We start from the raw sequence: 12884 nt of genomic DNA on the forward strand, positions 1-12884 counted from the left end.
CAGCCCCAGCTCTGCCCACACCCATACCTCTGTACCCAGTTGAAGCATTTGGAGAGTCCCAGGGAGTTTTTTCATGAGTTTTTAGAGTCAATATATTTGTTATGCCTGGAGCTTCTTGCCCTTCTCTGTTTCCTGTTCCTGTGCCACTACCCTTGGCCTCAGTCCCTTTCTCCATGGGTTCAGAACCCACCCTTGCTCCTCATTTAAGCTGGGTGCCCCCTGCTAAGCTGGGGACACTGATGAATAAGATGTGGTCCTGCCCTCCAAGGCACCCAGTCTAGACTCAGGACAAGAGACTTTGCACAAAACTCTAATAGATGCTACACAAAAGGCCCAGGAGCTTGAGTGGGGCAGGGACTCATTCATTCACTTGCCCAGTCAACAGATATTTATTGAGGCAGGCCCCAGCCAGCAGTAACCAGAAGACTGCGAAAGTCTCAACCCCATCAGGTGCAGGAGACAGATACTAATCAAAGTAGAAACTACAAACTGCGATGTCTGCTCCAAAGTAAAGGAACATGGTTCTGTGAGAGTATAGAGCAGAGGGACGCCTGGGTGGCTTGGTGGTTTAGCACTTGCCTTTGGCTGAGTCCCACATCGGGCTCCCTGCATGGAGCCTGCTTCTCTCTCTCCCTATATTTCTGCCTCTCTCTGTGTCTCTCATGAATAAATAAAATCTTAAAAAAGAGAGAGAGAGAGAGAGAGAGAGAGCAAGCATACAGCAGAGGACTCTGGCCTAGACCGGGGTCTGCAGAGGTGAGACTGGAGCTGCAGAGTGAAGTTTAAGTAAGAATTAACCAGACAAAAAAGATGAGCACCATGAACAGAGAGAAAATGCATACAAAGGTCCTGAGGCAGAAGGGAACCTGGTGGGTAGTGGCTGGAGCTCAAGGGGGAGATGGAGGGAGATAGGAGAGGTGGAGAGGTGGCTTGAACAGAGCTTTCTTTGTAGGCCCAATTCAAGATTTGTCATCTTTATCTGAAGAGCAGTAGGGCACCATTTAAGAGTGTTCAACTTGGGGTGGAGGGAGGGACAGAAAAAGTTTTCCCAGCTGTTCTGCTCTGTGGTAAGGGGACACATGAGGAGGCAAGAGGTTGTGGTGCCTGGGCCTAGGAAGTGTTAATCCACCAAGAGAAGGGTTCACTTTTAGGAAATACCTCAGGGATAAATCGAATAGGACTTAGGGCTCAGAGGCATCCAGGCAGCAGAACAGGGTGGGTGGGGTACTATTTGGCCAGATTACAGTTTGATGGGGAGAGCCATATCCTGCCAGACTAGGGCTTCATGAGAAAGGTGGAATTTGAACTGAGCCTTGAAATGTACAGGAAAAAGGCAGTCCAGGCAGAGGGAACCACACTAGTGAAGGCATAGAGGGCGAATGATGGTGTGTTTGGAGGGATGTTCTATGTCGGGGTGTGCCGAGACAGCCACTGGGCAACACTGCTGTTAGAACGCCTGACCCCAGGTCTTAATCTTCTCTGCCCACCTTTTGTGTCTGTCACTTCCTCGAGAATGGGGGAGGAAGGCTGGGGGTATAGCTTCAGGCCTTGGCCAAACTGGGTCCCCTTGGCCTTCAGCCACCCTGGTAAAAATGTTCTGCCCATCTTCCTACAGGTGAAGGTGGTGAGCCTGAAGCCTGATGTGGCCCAGATCGACCTGTACATCCTTGGCCAAGCTGACCACTTTATTGGCAACTGTGTCTCCTCCTTTACTGCCTTTGTGAAGCGGGAACGGGACCTCCAGGGAAGGTTGTCCTCTTTCTTCGGCATGGACAAACCCCCTCAGCTGCGGGATGAGTTCTGATGCTGGCTGGAGCACATCACCAGTCTGAGCTGGTCCCATTTGCCAGGCCTGGCAGCTGGCAGTGCTCCCAGGATTGATTCCCAAGAGTACAAGCTCTTCTGCTCCCTGGCCAGAGACAGAAAAGCACCAGGGACTTCTGGAGGAGAAGGACTCCATCTCCCAAGACACAGGGCTTTCAGGCCTCCTGGAGCCAGAGTATCTCTGCTCCCTGTCTGCTTCCTATTATTTCTCTTGGGAATTTCTCTTGCTGGCAAAGCAGTCCAACCTCTATCTTTGGTCTAGCCTTCTCTGAGCCCCCTGGGGGGGCTAAACTCTCTTCAGAGATTTTTTTATAGAGACCCAGAGATTTTTATAGTTTTGATATGAGATCATGATTATTCTAGAACCCACCCTCATTTTTAAAAATCAGTGAAGTTCATTAACATAGGGACCTAAAGTGACCTTGAATTAAGGATGAGGCCAGTGGTGGAGTGGTTGAATTGACCCTTTCCCAGATGACCCAGAGTAACCCTTAGAGCAGGCCAGAGCCATCTCCACTGCCTGGCCAGAGCCATCATCAACCCCTCTTCCAAGGTCATTTCCAGGGTTTGGGGCATGAGCACTCATCTCCATTGTAAACACTATGCAAACAGAAGTTCTTGATCAGGATGCTGTGCAGTGCTCTGCAAATACTGAGTGCTGCTCACATAGCACATTCCAAGCAAGGAGCACCTGCCATCGAGCCAGATCATCATGGCTCTCAGAGTCTCCTAGTGGTTGGTGGCCTGCCAACCACAAGATCTCACAGTAGAGATCTTGGAGCACATCACCAGGGACCAGGGCTGAATGACCTGGGAGCATCCATCTGAAGGCTACCCTTTCTTCTGTGTCCCAAGAGGCCTGGTTGCAGAATTTTGCCATTAAGTTGCCATCTAATACCTGTTATCCCAGACTCTTTCCTGGAGCTGGAGCCAGTCCTCAGGCCATATTCTCACAAGGGCATGTTTGCCAAACCTCTGAGCAGATAGATAGAAGATGCCCATGACCCAGAAGCCATCAGATTTCCAATTTGCCCCTCGTTCAGTGGAATCTCTACCAACCCCATGATGCTTAAGGTATTTAGTCATGAGTTTCTTTGTCTCTCAGATGCTAGAGTTGTGATAATCCATGACTCCTAAGAGTCTGTGATGTTTTGTCCTTTTATTCTAAAATTCCTGTCTAATACCTGCTGGTCTCTTCCTGCCACATGACTTCCCTTGGCCTTCGATCCTGGGAAGGTGAAGAAAACTGATGAGAGCCAGGCCCAGAGCTCCATGCAGGACTTCCCCCTTGGATTACCTTTGGGAAGAAACACTGTCTCATTCAAGGCAGACTGGGTCAGAGATTGCAGAGCAACAAAGATCTCAAAGACTAATGGTGGCATTTGCTGCTTAGAGCTGTTGCCCAATTTGAAGCAGAGAAACTTGAGGAAGGGCTTTTGTGTTTTCCCTCTTGGGAAAACAGTAAACTGTTCTAAATCCTGTGTGGATTCTGAGAGATGGCTTGTCTGTTCAGACATGTTCACAAGCTTCATTCAGAGGTGCGGGAGCCTGTGCACCCTGCCCCCATGGGGTCATTGGGAAGGTGTGGCTCACTGGCAGATTTTGTTTGCTGAATTCATCTGCTGATCACAAGCTTACACTGGGCACATGCTTTAGAGTTTGAGGCTATAATGGGCCTTCCCACTTTGATTAACATTGGCAGTGATAACAACTTAAGTTTCTGGACAAGAGGGTGCCACGGTTGTAGTCAGATTCAGTTGTATTCCATAAGCAAGCACTTTGCTCCTCTTTGACCCAGTTGCCTCACCTATAAAAATGGTGATAAAACTGACAGGGTTGTTGAAAGGCTCACATCTGATAAAGCAAGCATAAGAGTGCTTTGTAAACCGCAAAGACCCAAAGGCACGTATATGGCTGTTGATTAATTTGACTGCCTCTTGCCGCACACCTACCCTCTGCCAGACACTATGCTTGTTAAGTGCTTTATGGGAATTTAGTCCTGACTCCAGTCCTGGGGAGTAGGGGCTGTTAATATCCTTCTCCTTCTGCATAGGGGAAAATAATGCTCAGAAAATTCTCCTAATTTTCTCATGGCCTCATAGCTGGTGGTGTTAAGCCAGGATCTGACCTCCCAAAGCCATTACCGTGAGCACGTGCCCTTCTGCCACCAGTTCACAGGATGTACTTTACATCCTGTGTGTGTGTGGGCCTCAGGTAGGAGAATGATCAGCCACTTTAGTTCCCGCTGGGCTCCTGCCATGTATGGGTCGGTCTGTCACTGCTAGGAGGTTTGGGGAAGGAGAGAGCACCCAGAAAAGAAAACCCACGTGAAGCTACAGTTTTGGGGGGTAGTTATTCAGGCCACCATTCTTTCATTTAAATCAGCTGCTGTGTGCCAGGCACTGTGCTAGGTACAAGAATTCAGCAGAGAATCAGACAAAGCCTTTGTTCTCAAGGGCTTGGCACTGCAGTAAGTATACTACCTAATAAATTATCAGGAAAGGTATTAACTGCTATGAAGAAAAATAAAAGACATGGGGGAGTTGAGAGAGGGAGCAGTGCTGTTTGGGATGAGGAGTTAAGGTAAGGCCTCTCTGAAGAGCTGCCAGGAAGAAGGAGGGGACTACTCATTCAGGTATCTGGAGGCAGCACATTCCAGGCAGAGGAAACAGCAGGTGCAAAGGTCCTGGAGCTGGCGTGAGTGAGTGAAGAATGGCAAGGAAGCCAGCATGGTTGGAGTGTCCAGAGCAAGGCAGGGAAGAGAGCAGTAGGTGAGAATAGGCAAGGTCCTATATCCTGGAGGGCAGTGGTCAAATCAACACTTTTATTTGGAGAAATGGGAAGCTTTTGCAGGATTCTGAACAGAAAAGGATCAAGATCTATTTATAATTTGAAGGACCCCTTGAGCAGCCACATGGAAAAAAAGATGGAAGGGGTAGAAGCAGGGAGACCAGGGCCAGGCAGATCCAGGGATGCAAGCAGGCCAGAGGGGCTCAGGCAAAGGTCATTGTATTGAAGGTAGTGGGAAGTGCACAGATTCTGAATATATAAAATTATTTTTTAAAGTTCAAACTTCTTTATTTTTTTAATATTTTATTTTTAAGTAATCTCTACATCTAATATGGGGCTCAAACTTAGAACCCCAAGATCAAGAGTTGAATGTTCTGAGCCCGCCAGGCACCCCATTAAATTTCAATCTTTTTTAAAGATAGGAGTCTTTGTATAGTTTTAATCATGCAGCATATAAATTTAATGTCTTGTTTTTCACTTAATAGTATATCAGGGATCCCTGTGTGGCGCAGCGGTTTGGCGCCTGCCTTTGGCCTAGGGCGCGATCCTGGAGACCCGGGATCGATTCCCACGTCGGGCTCCCGGTGCATGGAGCCCGCTTCTCTCTGCCTGTGTCTCTGCCTCTCTTTCTCTCTCTGTGACTATCATAAATAAATAAAAATTAAAAAAAATAGTATATCATATTTTCCATGTTGGTACATGGCCTGAATAAATGTTTTTAATTACAAGATTCCATTGAGTGTCCCATAGCTTATTGTCCTATTAGGAGAACTTAGTATATTCCCAATTTTTCACCATTATTTAAATAATATTTTTATTTGCACTTTTTTTCTGTATCTAAAATGTTCACTAAGATAAATTCCCAGAAATGGATTTTTATTTTTATTATTATTTTTTTTTAATTTATTTATGATAGTCACACAGAGAGAGAGAGGGGCAGAGACACAGGCAGAGGGAGAAGCAGGCTCCATGCACCGGGAGCCCGATGTGGGATTCGATCCCGGGTCTCCAGGATCGCGCCCTGGGCCAAAGGCAGGCGCTAAACCGCTGCGCCACCCAGGGATCCCTAGAAATGGATTTTTAGATCAAACACTTAAACATTTTTATTATGGAAAAACTCAAGTCTACATAAAAATTGTGAGTAATAAAATGAACTCCCAATTTCAACAATCCTCAACATTTTACCAGTCTTATTTCATTTACTGTTCCACCCCCGAAGTCCATGTGTTAGAGTCTTTTAAAGAAAATCTGAATTTTTTAAGATTTTATTTATTCATGAGAGACACACAGAGAGAGGCAGAGACACAGGCAGAAGGAAAAGCAGGCTCCGTGCAGAGCCTGATGGGGGATTCAACTCTGGGGTCACGCCCTGGGCCAAAGGCAGAGGCTCAACCACTGAGCCACCCAGGTGTCCCTGAAAGAGCCAGTAGAATTTGCTGACCCACTGAATGGAGGCTAGGAGGGAAACCAGAAGGCCAGGAGGTTCTAAGTTAAGACCCAAGCAACAGGAAGGAATTGTCCCTGATCTGCAGACTTGACGGTGAGCCACCTCCCATTGAGCTCCAGTTGCTGCTAATCATGGTCCAGGCAGTGTTTCTCAGAGGTAGTCTTCAGAGATTCCTTGGAGAACTGGTTGATAGGGTAGGTTCCAGGAATCCACCCGCCTGAGGAATCAGAATGCTCTGTGGGTAGTGCCTGGGTACCTGCATCTTTTTTTTTTTTTTTTTTTAAGATTTTATTTATTCATGAAAGACAGAGAGGCAGAGACATAGGCAGAGGGAGAGGGAGAAGCAGGCTCCCTGCAAAGAGTCTGATGTGGGACTCGATCTCAGATACTGGGATCATGCCTTGAGCCGGAGGCAGACACTCAACCACTGAGCCACTCAGGCGTCCCGACTGCATCTTAAAAAAAAAAAAGATTTTGTTTGAGAGAGAATGCGCGCGCGCGCGCACACACACACACACACACACACACACACACACACGTGCAAGCGGGGGAGGAGCAGAGGGAGAGGACAAGCGGACTCCATGCTGAGCACAGAGCCTGACACGGGGCTCCATCTCATGACCCTGAGCTCACAACCGTGATATCATGACCTGAGCTGAAATGAAGAGTCAGACACTTAACCAGCTCAGCCATCTAAGCACCTGCCTCCCCTGCTCTCCAGGTATCTGCGACTTAAGAAGCACCTATAAGTCACTTTGATGCCCAGTGGTCTAAGACCTACTTAGCTTGTCCTCAGACCAGCAGCATCAACATCACCTGGGGCAGCTTGGTAGAAATGCAAACTCCACCCAGACCTGCTGAGTCAAAATCCCTGGGAATGTGGCCCAGGAATATTTTAACAAGCTCTCAAGAGCTAAAGTTTGGGCAACATCACAGAAGGATGTAGGGATTATGCACTGCAATCTGCTAGCAAGCATTAATGGAGGGCCTTCCCTGCAGGCCCCTCCCTGGCTTGAAGGTTCCACTGACCATGGTTCTACCAGCCAAGGTCAATGGGGTACCTTTAGATGCCTGGTAGTGTTGTTTGGTTTGTAACATTCTTTTCTCTTAACTGTGTATGGGGGAAATATAAAACTAGACAGAATTTGATTTAATGGATTTCATTGTTTTAGGATGGGACCAATTTTGTATAAGTAAAACAATGGGAATTATATTTTTAAAGAAATGAAGTAACTACCAGTAGAGGCAGATTGAAGATGAGGCAGAAATGAAGAAACTGTATTCAAAGGAACCAAAGCTGGGAAACACTGTCCTAATACATCATATATCCTTCCTAATAAGGAACAGAGGGGAGAAGGGAGGAAAGAAAAAAGAAGGGAGGGGATCCCTGGGTGGCTTAGCAGTTTAGAGCCTGCTCTCGGCCCAGGGTATGATCCTGGAGTCCTGGATCAAGTCCCACGTCAGGCTCCCTACATGAAGCCTACTTCTCCCTCTGCCTGTGTCTCTTGTGAATAAATGAATAAAATATTAGAAAAAAAAAAAAAAAGAGGGGATCCCTAGGTGACTCGGTGGTTTAGCGCCTGCCTTTGGCCCAGGGCACGATCCTGGAGTCCTGGGATCGAATCCAATGTCAGGCTCCCGGCATGGAGCCTGCTTCTTCCTCTGCCTGTGTCTCTCCCTCTCTCTCTCCCTTTGTCTATCATGAATAAATTTAAAAAAAAAATCTTAAAAAAAAAAAAAAGGGATAGAGGGAGGAAGAGGTGAGCTCTCATTTCTGTGTTCTGATCACTTCAAAAAAGCTTAGTGAATAATAAGATTTCCCTGGCCCAATAATAAAGATCCCTTTTCCTCCTCAGTTTTCACTCTTTGTTTAGTGGGGTTGACAGAAAAAAAACCCATAGCCTGAAGGCAAATCCTGCCCTCTGGATTATATTGTCAGAATTAATTCAAATTCTTACTTGAAACCTGGTTTATTTCCCAGTTGGGACGTTTACCTTGAAATAACATTATTTAAGGACAAGCAGGTTTGGTTTGTTTTTACATCTAATCCTTTATTGATCATTGGTTCCGGACACCAAGCCCAACCAGGTAAACAGTGGTATGGAAAGGGACAAAAGGCATTCTCCAGAAGCTGCCTTCTTCCCCAGGTCCAGTGACTCAGCAGAAGTGGGGAACAATGCCCACCCAGGGATGGCAGAGGAGGAGCCTGGGAGGATGCCCCAACCCTCTCTGAAAATCTGCCGCTGTGGGGGAAAAAAAAAAGCAACATGCTGAGCCATTTTTGACATGTATTGTCTTGTGGAGGGTGTGTGGATATTTCCCTTTCTAACGGCGTAGGCGATATTTTAGGAGGTACAGGACACTAGCAAAAAGAGAATTATCTTTTTTTTTGTTTTCTCAGTCCTGCTAACAATGCCAAAAAGAAAGTCTCAGTTCAATGCCAGCATGTCATTAATTTCTCTACCATTTGCTAATAATCTGTCCTGGTAACAGAGAGCAGACCTCCAAGTCAGACATTAGCTAGCTAGAATTTAGTGACACTGTTTTGCTTTCATTATATTTATGTTGGAGATGCTTTGTATTTGCGTTTTTTTTTTTTCACTTACAGATGTGGTTTACAGTTTCCTTTTAAGAAATGTATTTAGTTTACAAAAAGCTGATTTAGAGAAATATATTAAGTAAAGGATGTGGTGTGGATTATGAAGATGAAATCTGGGAGCCTCATCTTTATACTAGGCCCTGAAGACCCTTAGAACAAGACCCCTGATAATGTCAGAGGGGAAGAGCAAGGATTGAAATTACTGTAAGAGAGACACTCTACTGTGCATTCATACTCCACTCACCTTTCATAACTCCACACTGCTGTGTAGACTTTCCCTCTGCTTATAGCATACTCCATAGTGTTTCAAGATCTTAGTCTAAGAAATTTTCTTCTCCTAAGCTGCCATAGCACCCTGAAATTTTGGTAATAACCAATATGTATCATTTACCACTTGCCAGGCTGTGTTTAAGCCCTTTATATAAGCTAAACCATCAAGTTCACCAAATAACCCTGTGTAGTTGGTCCTTCTATTATCTCCATTTTACAAATAAAGACACCAAGGCACAGAGAGGTGAAGCAACTAGCTCAAGGCCACACAGCTTATGAGTGGCAGAGCTAGGACTTGAACCACAGAAGTATGAGATAAGAGCCAGTGTCCTTAACCCCTCTGTGGGACTGCCTCTCAGGTCACTTATATGAAGACATTTGCTTCTTGGTTTCCCCAGCTAGATTGGAGCTTCCCCAAGAGCAGGCATGTATCACCTTATACCAGCACCTGACCCAGGATGCAACTTAGAACCCCCCACCGTATATAGGTTGAATGAATGAAATGCAGATGAAGTGGTCTGGGAAGCTGAGATGACTTCTGTCAATGGTGGACGTGTAATCAAGAGATGCACAGGCAAAAGAGGAAAAGGAATTCTGGATGGAGGAAACCATGTGAGCAAAGGTACAGGTAGGGGACCACAGTTTGTCTAATTTGGTTGGATTGGGGGAAGAGTTTGAAAAATTCTTGGATTTGGAACACGGTGGGGTGGGGGCAGTGCTCAAAGGCCAGAGTGAAGAGCTTGTATTTATGGAAGCATTAGGAACCGTGTAATACAAGGGAAGTGGCACAGGCAGCACTGAATGTTGGGGCAGTTGATGTGACTGTGGTTTTAAAACAATTGAAGGGGGCAGCCTGGGTGGCTCAGAGGTTTAGCACCGCCTTCAGCCCAGAACCTGATCCTGGAGACTCGGGATCGAGTCCCATGTTGGGCTCCCTGCATGGAGCCTGTTTCTCCCTCTGCCTGTGTCTCTGCCTCTGTCTCTCTGTGTCTCACGAATGAATAAATAAAATCTTAAAAAAAAAAAAAAAAACAATTGAAGGGAAAGACTATAAAGTGTAAACCAGAAAGGGAGATAAGTTTTTGGGGAGCAGTGAGCAGTACTTTGTGGAGTTCTAGGGCTGTGGAGATCCAAGAAGGTGTGTAGGGCCTAGAATGCCAAGCTAAGAGGTTTGTCTTTTCCCTACGGTTACCAGGGGAGGCTTTTTAAACCTAGAGCGTTTGATTGGGTATTACTCAGGGCTTGTCTCTGGGTCAAGGGCAAGTGAATAGGCGATAGTGGAAAGCGGGGCTTTTCAGGGCTCACTAAGGGCCACCAGAGCCCTCTATGAGTGATGGGTCCTTGAGGGCAGTGCCAAAAGCCAGAGCTCTGTCTGTATAACTTATCCACAAATTGTATTGAAAATAAAGTCATGTTTAAGTAAAACATTCAAAAAAATACAAAAGAATATACCCATAGAGTGAAAAATAAGTGCCTGCTCCTATCCCAGAATGTTCCCCAGAGGCGAACACTGTAAGCCTTTCAGAAATTTTTCATGTTATCTCTAGGAATACATCCATGTGTATGTCTTTTGTAAAACAAAACAACTCATAAAATCATACTGTCTGGCTTTTGCTTTTTTCACATAACACCCTTAGAGCTTTTTCAACATCAAGTATGCAGATCTTTTTCATTCTTTTTACCCTCTTCCTAGTATTCCAGGACATGAAGGGACTATAACACATTTAGCCTCTCCTGAGATATTTAAAGTTTGATGTTTTGGCCATCATGAACAAGGCTGCATTGAACAGGTGCCATTTCCCACATGTGCAAATACATCAGTAGGATGTGTTTTTGGCAGTGGAATTTGTTGGTGAGATGCCTCAACTTGTTTGGGTGTCCTCACAACACTGGCTGGTTTCCGCCAGAGTGAGTGATTCAAGAGACCAAGACGAAAGCTGCAATGTCTTTTGTGCCCTGGCCTCTTAAATCATACACCATCACCTTCTGCCACTTTTATTGGCCATACAGGCCAGCCCTCTTCAATGTGAGAGGGCTCCATGCAAGGGCAGGAGCATGAGGTGGTGAGGTGTCAAGATCGTGGTAGGCCATCTTGAAGCCTGACTACCACAATTTTTTGTTTCTTTCTTTCAATTAGCATCCAGTAAAATTCACTCCTTTTTTTTTTTTTTTTTTTTGGTGTATGGGTCTACAAATGTTAACACATGTACATTTACGTAACCATCACCACAAACAGGAAACAGAACAGTTCCATCACCCTTCAAAAAACCCTTGTGTTAAAAAAAAAAAAACAAAAAAAAAAACCTTGTGTTTCCCATTGTAGTGACACACTCTCCCCACCCTAAACCTGTGTTAACCGCTGACCTATCACTATAGCTTTGTCTTTTGGAGAATGTCACATAAATGGAATCATGCAGTATGTCACCTTCTAAAACTGGCTTCTTTCACTCAGAATGATGCCATTGAGACTCATCTAAGTTGTAGCAAGTGTCAATAGTTCATTCCTTTTTATTGCCAAGCTGTGTTCCATTGTATTGATAAACCACGTTTTGTTTATTGATTACCCCCTGAAAGGGTTATTTCCAAATTGGGAGGGATGATGAAGCATTCGTGCACTGGACTCTTTCTCCTGTCCTTCTGCTACTCTGATGATAGCTATATTAGACCTTTTGATATTGTGTCACAGGTCCCATAGACTCTGTATTTTCTTTTTCAACTTTTGTTCCCTCCATTGTTCAGATTGGGTAATTTCTACTGACCTAGGTTGGAGTTCATAGATTCTTTCTTTCCTGTGACATCTCTGTTCTACTGTTTTTTTTTTTTTTTTAAGATTTTATTTATTTATTCATGAGAGACAGAGATAAGCAGCGACACAGGCAGAGGGAGAAGCCAGCTCCCTGTGGGGAGCCTGATGCGGGACTCGATCCCGGTACCCCGGGATCACGCCCTGAGCCAAAGGCAGATGCCCATCTGCTGAGCCACCCAGGCAACCCATCTGTTCTGCTGTTTAGCCCATCCATTGAGCTTTTAAATTTTGGTTATTGTATTTTTCAATTTCAAATGTATATTTGGTATCTATATATGTAGATAACAAATGGAAATTTTAATATATATCTTCTATTTACTAAAAAGCTGAAGAAAGTGCAGAGTCTTCATCCTTATTTCTTGGAGGTATTTTTTTTTAAGTAGGTTTCAGACCTAACATGGGGCTTGAACTCATGACCCAAGATCAAGAGTTGTATATTCTAGCAACTGAGCTAGCCAGGCACCCTTAAAATGTCCATTTTCACCAATTTTAATTATACAGTTCAGTGGCAATAAGTGCGTTGACCTTGTACAATCATCACCCCCATCCACCTCCAGCCCCTTTTCTTCTTCCCAAATTAAAATTCCATCCTCATCAAGCACTAACTCCCCATGCTCTCCCTGGAGGATTTTTACAGCAGTTGCTTTTTTTTTTTTTTTTTTTAAGGTTTTGTTTATTTATTTGACAGAGTGAGAGAGAAAGAGAGAGAGAGAACAAGCAGGGGAAGGGGCAGAGGGAGAGGGAGAAGCAGGCTCCCCACTGAGCAGGGAGCTCCATGTGGGACTCAATCCCAAGACTTCTGGATCATGACCTGAGACAAAGGCAGAAGCTTAACCAACTGAGCCACCCAGGCACCCCTACAGCAGTTGCTTTAAGGGCTTTTTCAGATCATTCCAACATCTTAGAGTTGGCATCTTTTCATTATCTTTTCCCAAGCAAGCTGAAATTTTCCTGCTTCTTTATATTGCATGTAATTTTCCCTGGACATTTTAAATATTATGTTATGAGCTCTGGGTCTCATTTAAATCCTGTAGAAAATATTGATATTTTTGTTTTAGCAGGCAAAGTGGGTTCAAGCTGCAAGCTCTGCTTGCCTTCTCTGGGTTGTGTTTCCAGGGTCAGTCCTGTTTTCAAACCCTGTGTGATGT

At 45.1% G+C, this 12884-nt stretch overlaps 1 protein-coding gene across 2 annotated transcripts in view; it reads left to right on the forward strand.

Moving 5' to 3' along the window:
- Positions 1-5344, forward strand: part of POFUT1 (protein O-fucosyltransferase 1) — a 29736-nt gene extending 24392 nt beyond the window's left edge. For both annotated transcript variants that reach the window (XM_072800532.1, XM_072800533.1), the window contains one exon: positions 1616-5344. In XM_072800532.1, the coding sequence (XP_072656633.1) occupies positions 1616-1804 (189 nt within the window). In that variant the 3' untranslated portion in view covers positions 1805-5344. The remainder of the gene's footprint in view (positions 1-1615) is intronic.
- Positions 5345-12884: the final 7540 nt, after the last annotated feature.

This window comes from Canis lupus, chromosome 26 (genome assembly GCF_048164855.1).
Source record: "Canis lupus baileyi chromosome 26, mCanLup2.hap1, whole genome shotgun sequence".
Taxonomy (NCBI): Eukaryota; Metazoa; Chordata; class Mammalia; order Carnivora; family Canidae; genus Canis; species Canis lupus.